Source organism: Tachysurus fulvidraco, chromosome 26, assembly GCF_022655615.1.
Source record: "Tachysurus fulvidraco isolate hzauxx_2018 chromosome 26, HZAU_PFXX_2.0, whole genome shotgun sequence".
Lineage (NCBI taxonomy): Eukaryota > Metazoa > Chordata > Actinopteri > Siluriformes > Bagridae > Tachysurus > Tachysurus fulvidraco.
The window spans coordinates 9443177-9468080 of NC_062543.1; the positions used below are offsets into that span (position 1 = coordinate 9443177).

Genomic DNA, 24904 nt, shown 5'->3' on the forward strand with positions numbered 1-24904 from the left:
ACGAGAGAGGTTTGAAAATCCACTCCCGTGTCCCCCTCTATACGAAACGTAATTAATTATTATTCAGCATCAATTTACTTGTTTTTGTGATACCATTTTCTCACAAATGGATTTATCTAACACAAACATAGAAACATAATAAATTAAATGAGTAAATTAAAGGGCACAAAAATAAATTTAATTTCCTCTGACAGGTGTAGTAGCCTATCTTTTATTATTTTGATTCCTACGTTTATGATGCTCACTTTGATGAGAATATTAACCATAGAAGAGGATGCATGTTTATAAAATAGTTAACCAATCAATATAAAATATATAACGAATACATAAAATAAACCATAAATATTTGACTGAAACCTGTCTATTAGTATCTGTTTGCATGTACTTTAAGTTTGAAATTTGGTAAATGTTGCCCCGCCTCTTACTTTTAATTCCTTCCTATGACCTCGCGTTGGGTAAACGGAAGGAATGTTGTGCTTTGCGAATTACCCATCGCGAGTTGGTAAACGGCGTGTGCTACATTTGCTCTGCCGATTGCGAAATCGCAATAGGGAAACCGTTTGCCAGAATATACCCTGACCACGTACGTTTCCAGCCCCGTTTTGTGCGTACGCACGGTTTATAAATGAGACCCCTGGTCTTTTTACGATCGGATAGATATCGGATCACAGAAAACGCATGAAGTGACCAGGTGTAAAAACCACCTAATCTTTCTTGACGGCTCCTACATCACAGCCCAATTTTTTGTCAATCTTATAAAAATGTATCTTTTGGAGCAATGTATTAAATGACCCAATATCCTTTAAGGCTCAAATGCATAGTCAATACACCAAGCCAAATTTGTCCGGTGTGAAAAGTTCCCAAAAAAGTTAAAGTTAATTTCTTTCACAGAGCTTGAAAAGTAACTGGTGGAGAAAAAGGTTGTTCTTTTTAGTATGTTGGACTTTTGTCTATCTAGGACGAGGCAAACAAATTCTTATTCTCATATCCTTAATTGGCGTGTACTCTTATTTATATTTTGCCGCTTGTCTCCATCTAGAATAGAAATCTTTTTTTAGAAACAGTCCAGATGGAAAAATTGGTTTACCTTGGCACACTATATCTACCACGGCATACCTACGCAAAAAGTTAATCCAATTTCCCAATATTTTTGATAAATCAGTAACAGGTGGTTTAGACAATATTTGCCAATGAACTAAGTTGTATAATCAAATTAAATGTGCAATTCCTATCTGCCCCATGAAAGTCATCTTTTGATCTCAAAAGAATATTTCTGTAGTGAATAGCAAAACAAAAGAAAGGTCTTTGACAAGCCAATACTTTGAGAGGGAACTGTATATAGCTGGTCCCTCTACATAATCTCTTGAAGTTAATGAGAATTCAAAAAATATAATCAGTGGCATACTATTAGAGGAATACTCTATTAATTAGAATTCTCAGCACACCCACTGCACATGTATGTGCTTTGAGTTGTAAGTGAACTGCTAAAACATCTGCAGGCAATGCTCATCACCCTATGTCATGAGGAAGGCAAAAGATTTTATAGGATGCTGAAATAAACATGATGTTAACATGAAATGGAAGTAATCTAAACGAATATACTGCTAGCTACTATGGAGTTGTTTTCCCTGTTACGAAAAATAAAAAGTGTGTGTAACGATCGGGAGTCAGTAATCAGTAATCATGATCTCCTGCAGGCAGCTGAATCAGACCCAGATGCAGGATCAAGTAAAGAATGGCTTTAGTTACCAAAAGTAAACTACAATGAGACTTACATCAAACACAGGACAAATACACGAGTAACAAAACACAGCAAAAATACAGGAACCAGGACACACAGACAACCATACCATGCAAACACAAAACAATGACTGACAAAGACAGATACAAAACTGCTGTAATATATAGGGCAAAACATTTGGGTAAATAAGGAACAGGTACCATGACAGGAAGGCAGAACAAAATGAATGGCAAACCACAACATGTATGGGGAATAACAATGTAAGAATGTAAAATCTGGCTCTGAAAAAATATGCCTGCCAGTACCCTCTGGTGGTTTGTCAAGGAACTGTCCCAGGGACTCCTATCTGTGTGTAAACTGCTGGACAGCTTTGTTTACATTGTGTTTACAAAAGTGTCACTTCTTAAATAATTCTTGCTTTAACCAAACTATGCTTTGAAGCATTTAATTTAGAATTCCTGACTACCATTTCAATAGGAACATCTTGCACATCCAGGATACTGTTCCTCCTTAACTCTTCATATCTCTGTTGGCGGTCTGCTATGGCTGTGCAGGCAGCTATGACCTCATCACAATCAAAGTCCCCATAATCTTGTTGCAGCTCGGGAGGATCATCAATAAGTTTTCGGGCCTGATCATCTTGTGTGGCTTTCTGCTGCATAGCATGTTTCTTTTCACGTAGATGTAGCGCCCATCTCAAATCTTCCTCCCACAGGCGACGCTCTAATGGGTGTAGGTGCAGTGCTATCTGGAAGGAACGTACAGCCTGAAACAGACACAGAAATGGCTGACAGGTGTCTGAATACAAAGTAGATAATAGAAAGACACTTGTTAAGCTAAAGGTAACCTTGTCCATCAAATATTTGCAAGACAAACAACTAGTGGTTTCAGGTTACAGTGGTTAAAGCTGCTCCACTCCACTCTGTTCAGTTAACAGTACATGTACTTCTTTTGAGTCTACTTTTGGGTTGTTCTGGGGCCCATATATGGTTCTATTTTGGTTCTAGTTAATATTTGTGTGGACTTTGGGTTATTGCATTTACTGTAACAGAAATTGTCTTGTGCACTTACAAGGTCTACCTCACCAAGGTTTATCTGGGCATGCCCTAAAGTCTGCCATGCCTCCCACCACACTGGTTGAAGTTTCACTGCCATTTCTGCTGCCTGCACTGCAGCGAAGTCCTCTTGCAGTATGGTTAGCACCTAGAGGATCACAGCACAAATAAGTTATGTCTTACAAATCCTTTATGTTAAGTTTATGGTTTGAGAAAGTTGAGTTCTGCAGTTTGAAATCAGATTCTTACTGTTAAGCCTCAGAAAGTAAGAGGTGTAGAATTTACCCAAGTCTTTAGGTCTGTCAGACCTATTTCATTCATGCTGGAGCCACTAGTGTACCTGTGAGTGGTGGTATGTATGTAAAATTGAGTATCACCAGCATAGCAACTGAAACTGTAGGGTGTGTCACCTGATGATATATGCAAATGTATAAAGACATGGTGGGTATGTTCGTACTGTGTTGTGAACTGAGCTATGCAACACACAGCAGCTGGCTGCACTTCGTGTTGCGCTGGATTTGCTTAGGAATCTGTCTTTGTTTTGACTTGTCTCCATGCTTATCGTGTTATTGGTTTACATCTCCTTATTGCCTGCAGCTGTTTTGAGTTTGCCCTTTGATTGAAACAGATGTCTTACCCATGTTTATTGAAAGCATTCAGTTCTCATGGTCATGGACTGTAAATCTGAATTTTGACCATGCCTGATTTTTTTTCCTCTGTCTGCCTCGGACATCCAGAGAAAGCCAAGGAACCTGTTAACAGAGGCAAGTGTAAGGCTCTGAGGCAAGTGTAAGGCTAAGGCTTGAGTGACCAGGTGAAGTTCTCTGCTAGATGAACAAGGAATTTGGTGCTCTTGACGATCTTGGATCAATGTTCAGCGGAGAGTGGTCGCTCTGTGCTCTTCTGAAGTCAAACATCTCTTTAGTTTTATCAACATTCGAAGACAGGTTGTTGGCTCTACACCAGGCAGTTAGCTGTTGCACTCCCTCTCTGTATGCTGACTCATCGTTCTTGCTGATGAGACCCACAAAGGTCATGACATTATTGAACTTAATTCGAGCAGAACATTGCTACACAGTCAGCAAGTGTCTTTAATGTCCAGGTGGGTGAGGGGTAAATGAAGGGTCATGGCTGTGGATTGCCTGGGCATTTGCACACTTTCTTTTTCTGATGGCTCAGGACATTTTGGCCCTTGCTGTTCTTAGGACTGCCCTGTCTCCTGCTCTGAAGGCTAAGTCACGGCTTCTGGTTGGAGCATGTGGTGATGGTCTTGTCATCAATGCACTTGCTGACGTAGTTGGTCACTGTTGCCGTGTACTCCTCCAGGTTGACAGAATCGCCGTTGGTTGCAGCCTCCCTGAAGATGTTGTATTCACTGCCTTCACAGTCCTAAAGAGCAGAGGTGTCTCCTGCTCTCCTACACATCATGCTGAGATCCAAAGAAATTCAGGAACAAATGAAAAAGAAAGTAATTGAGATTTATCTTATTTATTTAGATTGAGATTTCAATTTTTTCATGAATAAATAGGATAAGAAAAAAAATCACAAACTGGTTCTTTGTATTTATTTTAAATTTAACATTTATTGTCAATATTGGGCTTGTGGATCATGTGGGTACTAGGGTACTCTTTGCTGTGTGTGAATGACCATGCCGTCCAGCCACCACCGAAGACCAATTTTGACCCAGGAAAAACCCTGCAATTGTGTCTTGCCTGCAGTCATGCATGGTGGTGGGAGTGTCATGGTCTATGGCTGACAGCACTGGGGAGCTACAGTTCACTGACGGAACCATGAATGCCAACATGTACTGTGACATACTGAAGTAGAGCATGATCCCCTCCCTTAGGAGACTGGGCCACAGGGCAGTATTCCAACATAACAACCGCAAACAGACCTCAATGATGATCACTGCCTTGCTAAAGAAGCTGAGGGTAAAGATAATAGATTGGCCAAGCATGTATTCAGACCTAAACCCTATTAAGCATCTGTGAGGCAAACTCAAATGGAAGGTGGAAGAGTGCAAGGTCTTGAACATCCACCGGCTCCGTGATGTCATCATGGAGGAGTGGAAGTGGACTCCAGTGGCAACCTGTGATGCTCTGGTGAGCTCAATGCCAAGAGGGTTAAGGCAGTGCTGGAAAATAATGGTGGCCACACAAAATATTGACACTTTGGACACAATTTGGAGATTTGTACTCAGTTTTGTGGACAGCGGTTTAGACATTAATGGTTGTGTGTTGAGTTATATTAAGGGGACAGCAAACTTTACATTGTAGCAAAGTGTAATTTCTTCAGTGTTGTCACATGAAAAGATATAATAAAATATTTACAAAAATGTGAGGGGTGTACACACTTCTGTGAGATACTGTATATGGCATAATTTTAATTGCTTTCTAACTAGTGTGGGAAGTATGTTCATGTCAGACAGACAAAGCCAAAGTAAGAGGCACACCAAAAGTGATCAGATGCAGCAATCAGTCCATAGGTCTGGAGCTATGGCACAACAGACAAGAAGAGAAAAATAAAGAAAACTCTTTGAATGAGAAGGTGTGTCCAAACCTTTGGTCTGTACTGCATATTAATTTTATTTACATTTTACAACCATTACATTTTACTATGTAACCTCATACCGTCCCAAGTTCATCTGGTTGGTAACTATATGCTTGGCTTCCTTGTTTCTCTGCCTTGTTATTTAGAAAGTATGGCATTGGCTTACAGTAGCTTTCATTTTTTTTTTTTTTTTGGATCTGATGTAGTTGGCGTTCATAATAATAACAGAAAAAAACACTTGCCATAGTTTTGTCCTTTGTGGCAGTAGCCAGTTTTGGTTTAACAAGTTTTACATTTTGCTGCCAATTATAAAAAGTAATCAGTGTTTTAAGAGGCTACATCCCATTAATCTGATCTGATGTGTGTTGGTCTGCCTGACCCCTCTTTGTTTAGAAAAATTTTAAGTTACTCTGCCTTATTTGGGAAAGATGGCCTACAGTAGATGGCCTACTTAAGTTCTCATTTTCTAAAATAAACACTTGGTGGTTCTTCAAGATCTTGACTGTAGCCTATTTCTACAGTTTTTTTTCCTCAATACAGTTAATTTAGAGTTAATTTCATTTCTAAAAATGGTGCAAACTCTGCCAGATTATAGATAAAAGATTCCCATTCCCCTGCCATTCTGTTATCGGCAGTGATCAGCAATCGGCAGATCATGATATTGGTGATTGGTAATCGACCCCAAAAATGCTGATCGGAGCATCTCTAATTACATGCATGCGTTAGGAACTCACACATACCTGTGATTTCATCTCATAAATTACAGCTTCTTCTGGAGTCAACTGAATGGCCTCATCCCATTTCCTCACCGCTTCCCAGTGTCTGAAGGAAACCACATGACATATTGACCAGACAAATGATAAGAGCTCTAAACTAGAATATGTGTAGAAATCAAGACAATTGTCAATGATTGCGTGTGCACAAAGGGTAAATACCTCACAGATAACGGTGTTGTGTACTGTAAAAACACAGATGTGTTTATATTGTTTGAATAACAATGTATTGTTAACACTGCTTATTTAACCAGTTAAAAGGTATCTACCTTCTTCTTTCTTGACCAATTAGATGAGCTTTGCTTTAATTAATAAGGAAAGCTCTGAGGCCTTTTTCACAGATGGAGAGGTCAAATTCCACCTGAGGTGCTGTGCGGTTTCATGCACTGTATATGCAAAGTATATTCAGTGTGTTTAGGAGATGCTGATTATTCTTACTGAATTACAATCAATGACAAGGACCCAGGAAAAAACGTATACCATTATAAATCATTATGACAAACAGTTTGTCCAGTGGTAAACATCCATCTAGTTGCTGGATATTTAGTCTTTCTTCCTCTGTCATTAGTAATAGTTTAACCTGTGACAAGTGTTTATTAGCTCTCTGTCAGAGAAAATTGCACCATTCGATGTGATCAAGAGTGTAGTTTCAAGGGGAAAGTGTGGTTGCCATATGATGATGATGTGAATGACAGTCTTGTATCAGCAAAGCCAGATGAGAGGCACCAGAAAAACTGGATTGAAAAATGTGCTTCCTCCTACATAATTCTGACAAGAACTTGTACTACAAGCACATGCAGCTATAAGTAATCTTTCTGATTACATAAAAATGGCTATTCAGATTTACTGTTTCATTATACATGGCAAATGATCTTGGTGTGATTACTAACTCCAGTCTTTCATTTGAAAATCAAACAGATATGATATCATGGATGGCCTTCTTTCATCACAAAAATATTGCAAAGATATCTAATGTCACTACACAGTACAAAAAAGTTCAGCCAAAGTTTAGAGATAGCTTTTTTCTATACACCATGCTGTTGGCTGTGGCACCTCCTCTATGTATGCTGACTCACTGTTCTTGCTGAGGAGACCCACCATGGTCGTGTCAACAGGGAACTTGATTATGTGGTTTGAGCTGTGCATTGCTGTACAGTCATTAGTCAGCAGAGTTAACAGCAGTGTTAGTGCTCAGTGTGGTGGGGTTTGAGGTGCTGCTCCTGACCTCGACTGACGGAGGTCTTCTAGTCTGGAATTCCAGAATCCAGTTGCAGACATGAGCCTTCAGGCCCTGCAAGCACAGTTTTGAAAGTAAAAAATACTAAACTGAAGACTATGTAACATTTCTAATATGAGTATTTTTCTTTTTGCCCAGGTGGGCATCTTGATATGCCTCATGAAGACAGGTATGAGTGTGACAGGCAGATGGTCACAACGGTGCTTATGCCTTGATGATGTCACTGCTTCCAATTAACAGACCTTTTCCCAATAAGGATTGCACCACAATTAAGAATATTTCTACAAATACTAAGATTTTATACATTTTGTGAATTCTAGCACAAACCTCATTTGAATTTAATATAAATGGGTTGGTAATATTCCCAACAGACTCCACCATGAGTAAAAAGTGTACTCAAAAGGCATATAGAAGTAAGAATGAGGCATAGGCTCATAGTTATTCAGTGCTATAGTCCAGCATTCAGTTCAATTATAGCTAAGACATTACATTGACTTTTCTAAAGTCCACATTAAAATGGACCGACCTCTTGACAACCAAAAGAATCAGGCTGCTCCAATCACTTTTAGAAGTTTCATTTACTCGCATGTTAAACATAGGCTCAAGTGTCAAATCTGTCAATCTTGGGCCTGATAAATTCTCCTCTGTTAGGTGACCTCAGGTGTGGGTTTTTGCACACAGGTACAGAAGACACGGAATCGAACACAAAAATCACACTAATGTTTGAGGGGTTTCTTGCATGCAAGTCTGTTTCAAATCACCCCACAGGCTCTCAAATAGGATTTAAATCTGGGCTTTGACTTAGCATTTACAGACTGTTTTTGTGCCAAAGCACAGATGTGTCGGCATTTATCTCTTTGTTCTTCGGCAAACTTCAGTCTTGCCCTTGTGTTTTTCGTAGGGAGCAAACTTTTCCTCCTTGCATATCTTCCATGGTTATTAAAGTTGTGTAGTCTCTTTCTGATTGTAGATACTGTACATGCACTTTGACATCAACTGTAGCAACAGCTTGCTTGCGGTGATGATATTTTGGGGTTTTTAGAGACTTCTTTAAGCATCTTCCTTAATGCTCTTGGGGAGAATTTGCTTGGATGGCCTGATTTGGCTATTTTGTTTGTTCTCCATTTTCAATTTTTTTCAGACAGTAGAATGGATGATTACAAAATCTTTTGAGATCTTGTTAAATCTCTTACCAGACTCATAAGCATCAACAAGCTTTTTTCTGAAGGCCTCAGAGAGCTCTTCAGACCTCATCATGGTGATACCTCTCTTCAACAATTTTAATTGTTAACTAATGCAGTTCTAACTAGATTTGTAAAGTTTGTAAACTTTGATGTTGGCTTTGACGGTGCAAGTATTCACAAAGGCCGGTGCATCTTGGAGGCGAGTGGACAGAAAGATTGTGAAAGCTACTGGACCGCTAGGGTGCAAATACTTTTGGAGGCGAGCGGACATGAGCATGTGACGTGATCCAAATACCCTTGAGGTAGTTCCCCTCATTGTGCTGAGTGTTTTGATATGTCACATGTCCATGTTGTGCAAATTTTTTGATTTAGCTTGTTTTGGAGGCAGGGCTACACGTGGTGTCGAGTGACTTCACCAGAATACCCGGTGGGGTGACAATACTTTTGGCAAAAAGTGGCTACTGAGGGTTTGGACATTTCATGTCAATACTGCAGTCATTATGGGATTCTGCTTATTATTATACTGCACAGAACAGTACATGCAATTCTTAATGTTGGATGTACTGCATGTGGGAGAGCTTGGAGGACTTTTCGGAATTCCCCATTTAAGTCTATGGGATGTTCGATCATCGACTACCGGAAAACCGAAAATTCAGTCGGAACTCCGAAATAAAAAGTTCGTCCAGAGTAAGGTCCTAAAGAACCTGTCCGAGTTCGGTGGAAATCGCTCGAAAACTTGCCGAGTTATAAACCTCAAAAGTTTATAATGGAAGTCTAAGGGGAAAAAGGCCAATTTGAGCTTCCATACCGGGAATGCCGGAATTCCGATCGCTTAGAAAAATAGAAGCTACAAACTTCAGACCAGGATCTACGACATATCCGAATTTGGTGCATGTGGCTCGGAAGCCGTAGGCCGCATTTTTTTAAATAAATTTTTGGCTAAGAATAATAATAACAACTAGAACAGTACATTTCCTGAAGAAAATGTGAATGGTGATTGGCAACGTGGCAACCTCCCCTCATCGTGCTGAGTGTTTTGATATATGACATGTCCATGTTGTGCAAACTTTTTGATTACGTTTATTTTGGGGGCGGGGCTACACGTGACATCGTGAATACCCGGTGGGGTGTGAATACTTTTGGACAAAAGTGACTACTAAGTGTTTTGACATTTCATGTCAAAACTGCAGTCATTATGGAATTCTACTTATTATTATACTACATAGAACAGTTTTTTGGGGGCGGGGCTACACATGATGCCAGGTGAATACCCGGTGGGGTGCCAATACTTTTGGACAAAAGTGTATTGACTGGGTGCCAATACTTGTGGAATCATTGGATTGATAGTGTGGAGTTGATAGTTACATGTATTGACAGTCTCCTTTACATCTAGAGAGAACAAAAGAATTTTAAGAATTCCCCATTAAAGTCTATGGGAAAAAAAAAACCCTTTTGAGCTTCCGTACCGGGAATTCTGGAATTCCGATCGCTTATAAAAGTCATAGCACACCTGTCCTCAATGAGCCGGTCGATTTGACACCTCATCCATGGGTCTAGGACAAAAGCTGTGGGACAAGTTCTGCGCCGAAAAAGTGTCTGGAAGAAGAATAATAACTAGAACGGTACATTTCCTAAAAAAATGTGAATGTGCTTGCACGTGGCAAGTTATATACCCAAACTTTATTATATTAAAGTCATTCTTATCATTCTTTGTGATATACATAATTATGTAATGTGAGGAGACAAAGAAAAAATGAGCTTAATTTGAATTAATGGGTGGCTCTTAAAAGAGCCGTTGCTGCTCTTAAAAGGACATTAAACTGAAATAAAAAATTATAAAAACTACACTGATAGTTGAAAACAACAAAAAGTTATACAAATGGCAGAAACAACAACATGTCAACTAATGAACCTTTATTATAAAGTGTTAGAAAAAATACTGTCCAAGAGTGGATTCGAACCGCGAAACTCTTGCATGCTAAACAAATCGCTATCCCCTACTCCATTCAGGAAGACAAGAAAGCCTTTGCGGTTTTATGTATTAATTCATTAATGTGAAGAATGGCGAGTCTAACAGTACCCAAGCTTTATCATATTAAAGTCATTCTTATCATTCTTTGTGATATGTGTCATATGTTTAAAAAATAATTATGTAATGTGAGGAGAAAAAGAAAAAATGCGCTTAATTTGAATTAATGGGTGGCTCTTAAAAGAGCCGTTGCTGTTCTTAAAAAGACATTAGTTTAAAGTGAAATAAAAAATGATAAAAACTACACTGATAGTTGAAAACAACAAAAAGTTATACAAATGGCAGAAACAATAACATATCTAACCATGTTGTGCAAATTTTTAATTTTCCTTGTTTTTGGGGCGGGGCTACATGTGACATCACGTGACGTGACCAGAATACCTGTGGGGCAGTTCCCCTCAATGTGCTGAGTGTTTTGATATGTCACATGTCCATGTTGTGCAAATTTTTGATTTCGCTTGTTTTGGGGGCGGGGCTACACGTGACCTCACGTGACGTGACCAGAATACCCGTGGGGCAGTCCCCCTCATTGTGCTGAGTGTTTTGATATGTCACATGTCCATGTTGTGCAAATTTTTAATTTAGCTTGTTTTTGGGGCGGGGCTACATGTGACATCACGTGACGTCACGTGACATGACCATAATACCCGTGGGGCAGTTCCCCTCATTGTGCTGAGTATTTTGATATGTCACATGTCCATGTTGTGCAAATTTTTGATTTCACTGGTTTTAGGGGTGGGGCTATACGTGACGTGACTATAATACCCATCGGGCAGTTTCCCTCATTGTGCTGAGTGTTTTGATATGTCACATGTCCATGTTGTGCAAGTTTTTGATTTTGCGTGTTTTGGGGGCGGGGCTACACGTGACGTCACGTGACGTGACCAAAATATCCGTGGAGCAGTTCCCCTCAATGTGCTGAGTGTTTTGATATGTCACATGTCCATGTTGTGCAAATTTTTGATTTCGCTGGTTTTGGGGGCGGGGCTACACGTGACATCACGTGGTGTCGAGTGACGTCACCAGAATACCCGGTGGGGTGCCAATACTTTTGGCAAAACGTGGCTACTGAGGGTTTGGACATTTCATGTCAATACTGCAGTCATTATGGGATTCTACTTATTATACTGCATAGAACAACAATACATGCAATTCTTAATGTTGGATGTATATTGTGTGTGTGAGAGCTTAGAGGACTTTTCGGAATTCCCTATTCAAGTCTATGGGATGTTCGATCGTCGACTACGGGAAAACCGAAAATTCCGTTGGAACTCCGGAATAAAAATTTGGTCCGGAGTAAGGTCCTAAAGAACCTGTCCGAGTTCGGTGTAAATCGCTCAAAAACTTGCCGAATTTCAAACCTCAGAAGTTTATAATGGAAGTCTATGGGAAAAAAGGCCACTTTGAGCTTCCGTACCAGGAATGCCGGAATTCCGATTGCTTAGAAAAATAGAAGCAACAAACTTCAGACCAGGGTCTACAACATATCCGAATTAGGTGCATGTGGCTCGAACGCCCTGGGCCGCATTTTTTTTAAATAAATTTTTGTCTAAGAATAATAATAATAATAATAATAATAAGCTTATAACGGAAATCAGAATGTGGGCTTCTACAAAGCCAACATAATAATAATAATAATAATAATAATAATACGCTTATAACGGAAAACAGAATGCCAACATAATTTACATAATTTTAAAGCCAACATAATTTACAACCGATGTGATTTTACATTTTACAAATTATAAGTTTTTCCGTTCTTTGGCTTTATTTGTTTAGTTCTATAAATTGAATCTTCCTATATTGTTAAAATGAAGATACAATGCCCATGTGTAACTATTTAAAAAAAAAAGCACAGGCTTTCATGGGGTCCCCTAATCAGCAATTAGAATGCTTTCCTCCCCTTCAAAAGTAAACTAATTTCAATACCTTCAAATCATCAAAACCTAAAATCATCATCCCTCCTCTGTTGTTGACCAAGTTTACTAATGACATGACAGTAGTGGGCCTCAACAGAAACCACAATGAAACACCATACAGAGCGGATTTGGGACAACTGGGAAACTGGTGTCACAAAAACAATTTGTCCCCTCTATCCAGGACATCATCCACACACACACACACACACTGCATACACAAAGACTCTACTATTGTCAATGATCCCTCGCACCCCTCACACAAACTTTTTGAGCCTCTTCCATCGAGCAGGAGATTCTGCAGCATCAGGATCCGCACTACAAAGTTCTGCAATGAGACTCGAATCCACAACCTTAGGGTTAGGTGTAATAGAGTTATGTTTTACTTTACATTTAGATTACTATTAAAAATATATTAAAGAAATTAACAGCCAAATAAGGAAGAAACAAATAAAATAATTTTAGATTCAGTTAATCAACACTATTAAAAAGGATCTATTAAGTTGGGAATTGCTGCCACTTTCATTGTTTGGCAGGATTGAGACAATTAGAATGAATATTTTACCTAGACTGCTCTTCTTATTTCAGTCCCTCCTGATATGGATTCCTGAATCAACATTTAAAAATCCAGAGAAATATATATCAAAGTTCATTTGGCAGAACAGACTACACAGATTAAAATATAAAAACATTAACTTTAGAAAAAAGATAAAGGAGGGCACATCTCTATCATTTAAGATATTATTATTGAGCTGCTTAAATCACACATCAACAGTAGAATGCATTAACAATGCTGTTGAAACGGGATAGCCTAGCCTTTATGACACACCAATATCAAAAAAATAGGAAAATTTGGGTTAATCACACTCAGAGTTTGGACAAAAAAGCTGAGAGGACTGGAAACTATATCAAGAGCCACGTCCAATAACAGATTACACTAAGTTGAGGCTACTTTTAAAAGATGGACAGAGAAGGGTTATTATAATAACTGATCTGTAATTTTAAAAAAAGTACATTGCACTCATTCTCTGATCTTAAAGAAAACTGTTACCATCAAGTGATTTTAAATAATTTAAAGATACTTTCAAATAAGAAACTATATTACAAATCATAAAAAAGAATATAATTAAGGAAGCCCCAACTAATGTGGAAAAATACTTCACTGATATAAAGAAACAATATGTGGTGAAGTAAAACCCCAAAACAAATCAGAGGTATCACAAAAACAGAAGTATCACTTTGAGAGCAGAGATGCAAACCACTTGATGCAAACCATCAGCAATAAAAAATAAATTATAATTCAGGTCAAAATTCAGAATAGAATGTCAGATTAGAAGTTTCACAAAAATACAGAAATGAGCCTCAAAAGTATTGGAATCGAGATGAACTTTTACTAAACTAATGAAAAGGCCAAAATGTGAGCTGAATCTGTTCATAATCCAAATAATGACGAGCACAGTGACTGTAATATTATTAATTGGCGTGCATAGCTGCATAGTGTGCTCAATAAACTTGACAAAGTAATTTGCGATATTAGCAGCAGAATGAATTCAGAAGTCTACAAAAGACGCGTTATCTGCCAATTTACAGAGAAATGCATCCAATCTAACTAAGAGCAACCTCATCATGCAGCCAGACAGTGGCTCAAGACACAACAAACGATTTTATCAGTGGGAAAGATGTAGAGGGTTTTTAGACTGGCTAAATCATTCACCAGACTTTTACCTAATTGAGAATACATTTAGGCCCCGAGGAAGAAACTGGAGGTATATACCCTTTGAAAGAATCACAAAAAAGAGAGAGGTGAACACAGAGCTGTATGTGTGTGTATAAAGTGTGGACGTTTAAAAGCAAACATATAAAAATAAAGGTAGAGGTGACCTGAAAGCTTGTATCCAGTCTTCTTTTCCCCAAAAACACACAACACTATCTGTTCCTATATACTTGCTTGACAATAAAATTGGGTGGTCTTCCACCAAAGGTGCCATGTTCTAACACATCTATATGGTTATCAAATATATTCAATTCATAGCAAAAACAATTACTTATTGCTTCTTGCTAAAAGTAGTGTAAAGATTTTTATTCAATAGGATTTTCAGGATGTATGGATATATATTAAATATTTTTTTACAGGTATTAACCTGTAAATATATATATATATATCCTGAAAAATGGTGGAAATTTCATTTTATATTAGGTTAACCAAATATTTTATATTAGGTTAGGGTTAGGGTTAGGGTTAGGGCTAACCCTAGGGTTTCTTCTTCTTCTTTCGACCAATTTGATATTGCTTTTTTTTTGCATCCCAACACTAACATATCTAAACCAAATATTTTATATTAGGTTAACCAAACTTTTGTTAATTAACACAACACAAGCTGTTGTACATACCTGCTTTGCTCAGCCAAGAGTGTTCCCTCATCCTTTAGTCTCTTACTTTTCGCTGCACAGTCTTCCAGCAGTACCTCACGTCTGCGCTTGATTGCATGTAGCCAATCAACTTCTTCCAGCTCCTTGTGATCTTCCACCTTTCTTGATTCAGACTCAAACTGCTGCATTGCTGCCTTAGAAACCTTATCCCCCACTTTCCTATTCCAGCTAAATGAAGCCATCCTTTTCAAGCCTGTATTTCAATCTTACAAAGAACAAAGACAACAGCTTATATGAAAAAGATGACAAAAACCAGTCATGTCAACAGATCAAGTGTTTTGGACAGAAAGGTCAAAGTCGAAACATTCAGCAGGTTGCAACAGTTATTCTGAACAATGATTCTAATACAGCTCAACACAATTTTTCATCTCATAACCAAGGAAGCAAAGCACCACAAATAAAAGCACAATGCACAGCATTCAAGAAAGCTCCTCTCTGTGTGCCATGCTTACTTATAATTCCCTTCTGTGTTGCAAACACACAACTATACATTGAGACAAACATAAATGAAGCATTACATTATGTTTTTAACATTTTAGCATTATTGTATAAGTAACATTATTTATTTATAAGCACATTGTGTCAATAATTTCACATGACCAATTTGATATTGCTTTTTTTTGCATCCCAACACTAACATATCTAAATTTATCCAACACGTTCAATATATGACAAAGAGGAACTAGGGGAACTAATGAAATTCCACATAAATATCCATGCACAAGACACCATATCATCATACACCTATTAGCATTGTTTGAGGAACATGACAATAACTTGTACACAAACTCCTGTGTATGATGGGAAATCACGTCATACCTATGGAGCCCCCACTGGAGAAGACATTAGGTAGTATTACTTTAGCTTGTTTTTTTTTTTTTTTTTTTGGTTACCTGAACCGCGTCCTTTTCCTGGTTTGTGTCGATTCGATTTATTCAATTATTATTCTAAAGTTTAAAATACTCCAGTTTGCTCATATATCATTTCTTGTGGTAAATAACTACATTCGTTAAAAAAAAAAATCCGCACGACGAAGACGGCTAGTATTCAGCTAGTATCTGACTCTACTCGGCTAACCTGCTTCTGACCAGGCTAAATCGAAGCAGTAGCAGCAGTAGCAGCTTCAGTTGCTTCTTCTTCTTCTTCTTCTTCTTCTTCTTCTTTCGAGTTTATGGCGGTTGGCAACTCAGCTTAAAGGTGCATTACCGCCACCTATTAGACTGGAGTGTGGGCACTAGAATGACATCAAAGGCTAGAGGGAGGGGAAAAATAAATAAAAACTTAAATTCTTTCACTTAACCCAGTATTTTTTAAAAACAAAATTACTAAATTGTGTATTCTCATAGACCAGAGGTATTCAACTAAACTTTAAAGAGGTCCAGTAAGAGAAAATGTCTTGAAGCAAATGTCCGGAATGTCTAGTTAGTGTGATATATACTGTATATTTAAGTAGCCTAGTAGTTGTATCAACATCTGCAAGCAAGCAATACCTGACTGTCAATTCAAATAAATTCAGTACAATTCAAAAACCTTTTGACAATATTTATTGTCACGTATCATAGAACTGAACATATGTATGATTGTAGATATGTATAATGTTCTCTCATTAAATAAATTAAAGTAGGGCTACATTTTAAAATAAGAGAAAATAAATAAAATGTGAAAATTGTGTATGTTTAAATAAAGTGCTTAACTTTCCCTTTTATATCTCAGTGAGCTGAGCTCTAGCTTGGCTTGGCAGTATTTTAAACCTGGGCTTGAATGGAATCAGGACCTCTCTCATACACATCTGGAGGTGCTCAATAGTGAGCCTGGAACAGTATTTAGTTTGGATTATGTTCATTGTAGAGAAAGCTGCCTCGCAGTTATGTAGAGCCAAACATGGTCAGGATGTATAGGGCTACTTTCCTCAGACCTGGGAAAGCTGTCTCAGGGACGCCGTCTTCAGATTTGAGTGGATATGTTTGTTGAAAACCTTTATGTTTTGTCTCATAATGGCGTTTCACATTGCCACTTTTAATAAGTGCCACGGTTTCTGAACATATGAGACACACTGGTTTAGTGTTAAGTGTGAACAGAAATGAGTCTGTCCGTTCTAGATTCAATGTTTTCGCTGTCCACTTTTCTTTTTTTGGAGAGCGCCATTTGTTCTTTATTCTCCCTTTCTCCGTCTCACTCGTCTGGTTCTCTCCCTTTGTTTTCTACATGTATCGCTATCTTTCTGTCATGTGTAACTTTACTCTAATTCTCTCTCATCTGTCTTGCAGTGTTGTTATTTTTAGGAATGCACAGACTTGATTGGCTGAATGGTTTCACGTGAGATGGCTTAACTCGTATGCAATTGGTCTGTGCGTTTCCACTACCACTACCGTAAAGATTGCAAAAGCTGCTCCAATTAAAATAGAAGCGCCCCGTCAAGTTTTATATCATAACCTTTTGTTTTGGCCGTAGGTCTGGGTCCGTATTGGACAGCTTCTGTGTCCGGACCCGGACCGCGGTCCGCAAGCGCCCGCGGCAAGCGCCCCTCATTCTCTGTTGGCAGTCGTTAACAACCATGCTACAGTCACATCGGGCAAGTTAATTCCACCCTCCCCAAAAATGGCCAAACGAAAGATGGATAATAGGAGCTTTCAAGACAGGAAGGAGGCAGATTATCTGTTCACGAATATAAAGAACAGACCTGTTTGTCTTGTGTGCTAACGTGTCTGTAACGAAAGAACATAAGAAGACACTATGAAACGAAACATTATGAGAACTATAAGGACCTGGACGTAAAGCAGAAGCTCCAGAAGGCGGGGGAGATGAAAAAAAGTCTGGTTTCCCGGCAGATTATGTTCATGAAAGCAATATCAAAAAGTGACGCTGCTGTAAAGCTTTATTGTGGCAGCAGAGACAGCAAAATCTGCCCGGCCCTTTAATGAGGGAGAGTTTGTCAAAACGTGTATGGTCAAAGTTTGCGACTTGAACACGACTGGTGTTCTGCACTTATTTAAAATTTAATTTCTTATGTGTTAGTAATATCAGGCTCTGGTTATTCCAAATCCTGTGTTTAAGCAAAACTAAAGTTTGCTTCCATATAAAAAAAGGTTGAACATTACATATCAGTTGCAGTTATTTTTTTCAATAAATATTCAGTTTGGCCCGTGACTTTTATCTCTGTTTTATATTTTGGCCCACTGTGAATTTGAGTTTGACACCCCGATGATCTCTTCTTCTCGTCGACCTTTAACACTCCAGCCCAGTAGGTGGCGGGAATGCACCCAACACTGGCCATCCAACCGCCATAAAACATGAAGGCAAAGAACAAGAAACCGGAAGCGAAAGGATCTGATATGGTTGTGGCGTAACGTTGAATAACAGAAGATTTAACACATACATTGTGTCAAGTTGTGATTTACTCGCTTTTTTTCCCGCGTGATTGTCTTCATGGCCAATATATTCAGGCAACGAATTGGTATTGCATGAAGGTAAAGTTGCTCTTTCTGAGCAGTTAAATAACATTGGGATACTTTGCCAAAGCCTTCCTGACTATCCAATGCTAGTGTAATAGATAACCTATACGACCCTATAAGGATGTTATTTTACTGTCATAGACAGAAGTGCTAGTCAGAGGGGGAAAACCTATAATCTATCCAGCTATCCTTTTTGCTATTCTCGTTAGATTCGTTATCAGTATTAAGTCTGAAATAAATATAGTTTTCATTACAGCAAGACAAGTGTAGCGTCACACCGCATACTGACGAATATTAATTTTTCTGGAGGTACCAACATTGTCTCCCACAGGATGTCAGACATCGCTAACCAGAAGATCCTAAGAGGTAGAGAGGAAAAAAAAGTTTGTCAGTAGCTCATTGCCAGCAGTGAAAATACTAAAACGTAATTGCTAAACTGATCTTTATACTGCAATCCTCACAATGTTTGGAATTATAAGCAGCAAATGGTATTCAGAGTGGTATGAAAGTAGGTGTCTTAATGTATTTTAATACATTAAATGCCATTGGCATGATGCCCTTGTAATTTGTCTTATGTGTCATGTGATCTGCTATCACCTTAAATGTACTTAAATTTACTAATAACTGTCATTTCCTCAGGCAACCACAAATGCTCGACTGCTGAGGGGAAACAACAAACGATAACTTCTGAAGAAACATCAGACCTGTTTTGAATGCCAAAATTTGATGGAACGTAAATTAAAGGAAGTGGAGTGTTGGATGATTTATGAAAGCTGTAGCAGGAGTTGCCAATAAGAATGGCTTTTCTTGACAATCCCACCATCATACTGGCCCACATCCGACAGTCCCATGTGACTAGTGATGACTCAGGAATGTGTGAGATGGTGCTGATTGACCAAGATGTTGACTTAGAAAAGTGTTATGTAGGTGCCATTTCTGCTGGTAATGGATTGAAAGGTTTGTTGGGAGATTCCATTGTTAGTGGAGATGTGCAGCCTTGTGACCTCTCTCAGTCCATGGACATCACTTCCAGTTGGGACTTTGGCATCCGTCGGCGCTCCAACACAGGTAGGTAACTTTGAATCTTCCGTAATTGTGGGTTTTAAATCTTGTTTATTAATGGGGAAGTGTCTTGCTCTTTCTTAGCCTCACTTTATTATTAGTCGCTTTTATTTTCCATTGCTTCTTTCATATTATTTCTTCTGTTATAAATAGTTAGATAGATATATAGGTACTGTATTAATAGCCACTGGGAAATTGGTTTGCATGAGCAGCTGGAAATAGATACAATAGAAAGGATAAAAACGTAGAAATACAGTGGATACAGGTAGATACAAAAATTTACTCTACAAATCTTTGCAAAATATACACAAATATATTTATTTACAAATACACAATGTACTAATATGTAAACTGATGCAGATTATGTAGGAGTTGTCCTTTAGGTTGTAATAAAAGGAATCTGTTTTACTAAAAAGGTCAAAAGTGCCTCTGCACATGAGGGATGCATTACACAGTCATACGGCAGTGGGCACAAAAGACCTCCTGTAGCGTTCACCTTTGTATCAATCTCCAGCTTAAATTGCTCCTCAATCCAACAAGCATGTTGTTTAGAGGGTGAGTGGTGTTATTCATGATGACCAGTAATTTGGACATCACTCTCTTCTCAGCAATCACCTCCAGGGGGACCAGATTAATCTCCAGTGACAGAACTTGCTTTTTTGCTGAGTTTATTTAGCAGGTTACAGGGTTTTTCCTGGTCAAAATTGGTCTTCGGTGGTGGCTGACCAACATGGTCATCCACACACAGCAAAGAGTACCCTAGTACCCACATGATCCACAAGCCCAATATTGACAATAAATGTTAAATTTACAATAAATACAAAGAAACAGTTTTTGATCATTTTTCACTAATAAATAGGATAAGAAAAAATCATTGTCATGCTAGATAGTAAAAGAAAGCGATTACAACTTATTTTACGTGTAAACATCATCGATACCAAAGTATATTTGAAATGTCAAAGGTATCACAATTTATCTATTTACAAATATCACAGCCTGCAGATGAACATTTAACTTGTCTCTTTTTATTAACACTGTAGAACCTTTTTACAAGATCTCTTTAGTCGATTTCATAGTGTTAAAAGGTGTAATAGTGTAATTTTTTACCATATAAAATGTAATAAAATTAGCAGCTAGCTGGCAACAGCTTGCTTTGTGCTTAGTTTCATCTCACTCCAGTCTAACTTTAAACTAAATGATTTTATAGGTAATTTACTACACATTGTCATAGGCTTATACATACTGTGGATTATTAAGGCTAAAGGTTACTAAACACTCTTGCTAAATGGGGTAAGCACACTTACTTTCTCATTTCAGATATGTATGTTCTTCTAAGAAGTAATGATTTGTTATACACTGATTCAGACACTGACGGGCAGACCAATTGCTTTAACCATTCATTATAATGAATCGGCTCAAAGGAGTCATTAGGTCGCGAATCAGACTTTAGCGGACGTGTTGTTTGGGAATCCTGGCTGTTAGGACATCGCGAAAGATTTGTCAACACACACACACACACACACACAAAACAATTCATAACTGGGTAGATTTATTTATTTATTTATTTTTTGCGTTTATTCAGAGCTATGTCACCTGCATGTGCGGAATGCTTGTCACAAGTTGTAAGAGAAGATAAGGCAACTTTTTTTTTTGACTGCAATTCACACCCAGCGGCAATTCAGTTGATTTACTTTGGGATCAGTTGATTTTGATGTGAGGGAGAAAGACAGAACTGAAGATGGAGAGGGGGTTGGCTGTACTCGTTCTCTCCGTCATTTCATCAGTAGCCTGCTTCACTCACAAAACCCAATTACAGATCAAATACGGCTTTGGCGGGACAAAAAAATCGTTTTGGCGGCTGGCAAAAAATTTTCAATGTAGGAAAACCCTGGGTTAGCATCACATGTTTTTGCACTCACACCACAGCATAGAAAAGGCAGCTGGCCACCACAGACTTATAGAACATGTTAATCATTTAATTGCCTAAGTCGTCTTCGCAAAAAGTGCAGTCGACTTTGGCCCTTCTTTTACATTGCCTCTGTTTTTAGTCCAGTTGAGTTTTTTGTTACTGTAGACAACCGGGTATTTGTATGAGTCCACAATCTCCACATCGCAGCCACTTAACCATACAAACAGGGGTGAGTTGTTCCATTTTCCTTTTAAAGTCAATAACTAGTTCCTTTGTTTTTATAAGATTGAGCTGTAGGTGATTAACCTTACACCACTCCACAAAGGTGCTGATGTGTGATCTGTACTCCATCCCCTGCTCCCCACCAAGTCAAGTCAAGTCACCTTTATTGTCACATCACCATGGCACATGTGCCTTGGTGAATGAAATTCTTGGGAGCGAGCTCCAGAAATTGCAGAACCATTTATATACAGTAGTAGAAACATAAATAGAACAGTTTACAGACAGGTTTAAAAAAATGTGCAAAATGCTCAGTACCATTGAAATGTGCAAATGTGGAAAATGTGGAAAGGATGCAATGTGCTCATACATAGTCAGTACACACAGTGTACTACTAGACATATATATGACCATACATATATGTATGTATAAGTATAAATATAAATAATATATATAAAGTATTATATACATGTAATATTATGTAACATGTTAAGGTGCAACGGACTGTACAGATACAGAAATGTCCTGTGGTACCGATAGCTTATTGTCAGATAGATTGTTATTTTAAATTAAATGCAGTGTGTGTGTATAGTCCCATGTGTATGATGCAGTACGAATACAGTGTGTGTGTGTGCATGTGTGTATAGTCCGGTGTTGAACTGTTGAATATGCTGTGTGCTGTGTTAGCTATGGCTGTTAATTAGTCTGATGGCCTGAGGGAAAAAGCTATCCCTCAGTCGACTAGTGTGGGATCGGATGCTGCGTAGACGTCTTCCCGAGGGGAGCAGAGAGAGCAGTCTGTGGGATGGGTGGCTGGAGTCATTAATGATCTTCCGAGCTTTCCTTATGCACCGCCTGTTGTAGATGTCCTGGAGGGAGGGAAGCTCACCTCCAACGATGTGGTAAGCCTTTCCAGAGGCTTACGGTTGCCAACGGTGCTGTTTCCAAACCATGCGGTGATGCAGCCCGTCAGGATGCTCTCTATAGTGCAGGTGTAGAATGTTCTGAGGATGCTGGGGCTCATTCCAAACTTCCTCAGCCGTCTCAGGAAGAAGAGGCGTTGGTGTGCCTTCTTCAGCACTGTGTCGGTGTGTGTGGACCAGGTGAGATCCTTACTGATGTTAACACCCAGAAACTTGAAGCTGCTCACACGCTCCGCAGGTGTCTTGGCAATGGAGATGGGTCTGTGTTCTCTGCTCTGTCTCCTGAAATCAACCACCAGCTCCTTGGTCTTGTCGATGTTTAGTGAGAGGTGGTTCTTCTGACACCATTTGGTCAGGGTGCTCACCTCTTCTCTGTAGCCCGTCTCATCATTGTCGATGATCAGGCCTATCACCGTTGTATCATCAGCAAATTTGACGATGACGTTGGAGCTGTGTGTAGCTGTACAGTCGTGTGTATACAGGGAATACAGGAGTGGGCTGAGGACACAGCCCTGAGGAGCACCGGTGTTGAGGATCAGCGGGGATGAAGTATTGCTGCCCATTCTCACCACCTGACTTCTGCCTGTCAGGAAGTCCAGAATCCAGTTGCACAGAGATCTGTTTAGTCCCAGAGTCTGGAGCTTCGCTACAAGTGTGGCAGGCACTATTGTGTTAAATGCTGAGCTGTAGTCCACAAACAGCATTCTCACATAGGTGTTCCTATTTTCCAGGTGGGAGAGAGCAGTGTGTAGGGTGAAAGCAATAGCATCGTCTGTGGAACGGTTGCTGCAGTATGCAAACTGTAGCGGATCAAGTGAGGCAGGCAGCACAGAGCAGATGTATTCTCTGATGAGTCTCTCAAAGCACTTACTGAAGATGGGTGTGAGAGCAGCTGGCCTCCAGTCATTTAGGCATGTGATTTTATTTTTTTTTCACCAATACACCTAACAACAGCAGAGTCATCAGAGAATTTTTGCAAATACCAATGCTTAATTTATATTTGTCTGATAATTGTATGTTGTCATTTTTTCTCTCAAAAGATGCAAGTGTTCATGCCAATGGCTTATTATAGTATAGCAAAGCACTGACACTGTGGTTGTGTGATCCTATCACTCAACATTAGCATTAAATGAAATCAGCATATTATAATGTAACAAAATAAAACATGTTAAATTATAAATTTTTGATAAATTTTAAGTTTGCATTCTAGGTAGTTAGGTGGCTTTCTCTAGCACTAAATTGGATAGAATGTGTGTTTGAGTATCACTAGACAGTTGTGTTTTCATCAAATTGTTGAATATACTTCTTCTGTTCTACTGTTTTTTGTTTTTAAATTAATTAATAATTTTTTTCTCAATAGTACTGAAATTCTTTATGCTGTTACTATTGGTTGCAACCACCTTTCAATGCACTGTACACACAACTTCTCTACAATTCAAATATGCAATCTCCATCTGGTAGGAATCAATGAGACAAATCATTTCTGGCACTTTGAGGGTTTGTCTCTTTTTATAATACTGAGAATTTGCGGGCTGTTTATTGAAGTTTAAAAGCATAGTTGGAAAATTCTGAAGGAAATGGCATTTAGTTATCATAGATATAGATATTTTTCATCATAGGCAATTTTTCATTATAGATATAGAATATAAAAACCATTCTAAACTCATCATTATATACCATTTTACAGATTAGTAGTTTTAGTGGTTAAAAAGGAGAATTGTGATTAGTGGAGAACAAATTGACCTAAGTTTAATTGGCTGAGCAATTAAACACAACACATATTTGGGGGATATGTCTTTTTGTATAATTTTTTATGATTTTTCATATAAAAAACAGTACAGTGAAGTTATTTACTGTTTTTATAGTATTCGCTTTTCGGGACACACCCGATATCTTGTACATTAGGCAGAATGACTGAGTCAGCAATAAACTTATTTGCTGCAATTTAAAGGAATGAAGACCTGGTTAACACGTTTAACAGTGCGTGTACGGCCCAAAGTGGTGCCGTAAACCACACTAGTGTTGGACTACAGATGAAGAAATGTATTCGCTATTTCACCGAGGAAGGTGAAGGAAGGTTTCCACTATTTACATATCTAACAGACACGGATCAAGATCACTAATTTGGATCTCTTTTTGTTTCCACTACACTACTGTCTGCCTATTTATGCTAGGTAGGTGGGTTAATATGGGTTTGTAATAGCAGATTTGGTTGTAAATTGTAATTTTATTGTTAAACTTTCAAATTACACTAGGTCACCTCACTGTATCCCAAAGACAGATATTTGCAGGTTTAAAGAAATTTAACAAAGTCACCAGTCTTGCATAACTTTTCCAATACTTCAGGCATATTGTGTCTTACACCTGTCAATTCAGCAGCAATATCTGTCTTTTGGATACAGTGAGATCACCTAGTGTAATTTG

General features: G+C 38.6%; 2 protein-coding genes across 6 annotated transcripts in view; one reads left to right on the top strand and one right to left on the bottom strand.

Moving 5' to 3' along the window:
• Nucleotides 1-1724: 1724 nt before the first annotated feature.
• ttc33 (tetratricopeptide repeat domain 33) lies at nt 1725-16072 on the bottom strand. 2 transcript variants are annotated; one of them, XM_027168031.2, is made up of 5 exons: nt 15809-16072; nt 14877-15120; nt 6087-6168; nt 2813-2944; nt 1725-2507 (listed from the first exon to the last, which is right to left on the bottom strand). In XM_027168031.2, the coding sequence occupies exons 2-5, from the start codon at nt 15095-15097 to the stop codon at nt 2145-2147; spliced, it is 798 nt and encodes a 265-aa protein (XP_027023832.1). In that variant the 5' UTR covers nt 15098-15120; nt 15809-16072; the 3' UTR covers nt 1725-2144. The 2 variants fall into 2 exon arrangements, with proteins under 2 accessions (XP_027023832.1, XP_027023831.1); XM_027168030.2 differs by having other exon boundaries at nt 15735-16072.
• A 2128-nt stretch (nt 16073-18200) lies between these two features.
• mapkap1 (MAPK associated protein 1) overlaps nt 18201-24904 on the top strand; it is a 39321-nt gene continuing 32617 nt past the window's right edge. The window contains exons 1-3 of one of the 4 annotated variants that reach the window (XM_027168024.2): nt 18201-18382; nt 18624-18733; nt 19007-19435. In XM_027168024.2, coding sequence (XP_027023825.1) covers nt 19165-19435 — 271 coding nt within the window. In that variant the 5' untranslated portion in view covers nt 18201-18382; nt 18624-18733; nt 19007-19164. Of the gene's footprint in view, nt 18383-18623; nt 18876-19006; nt 19436-24904 lie in introns of those variants that run through there. The other 3 variants (XM_027168028.2, XM_027168022.2, XM_027168027.2) reach the window with 3 other exon arrangements.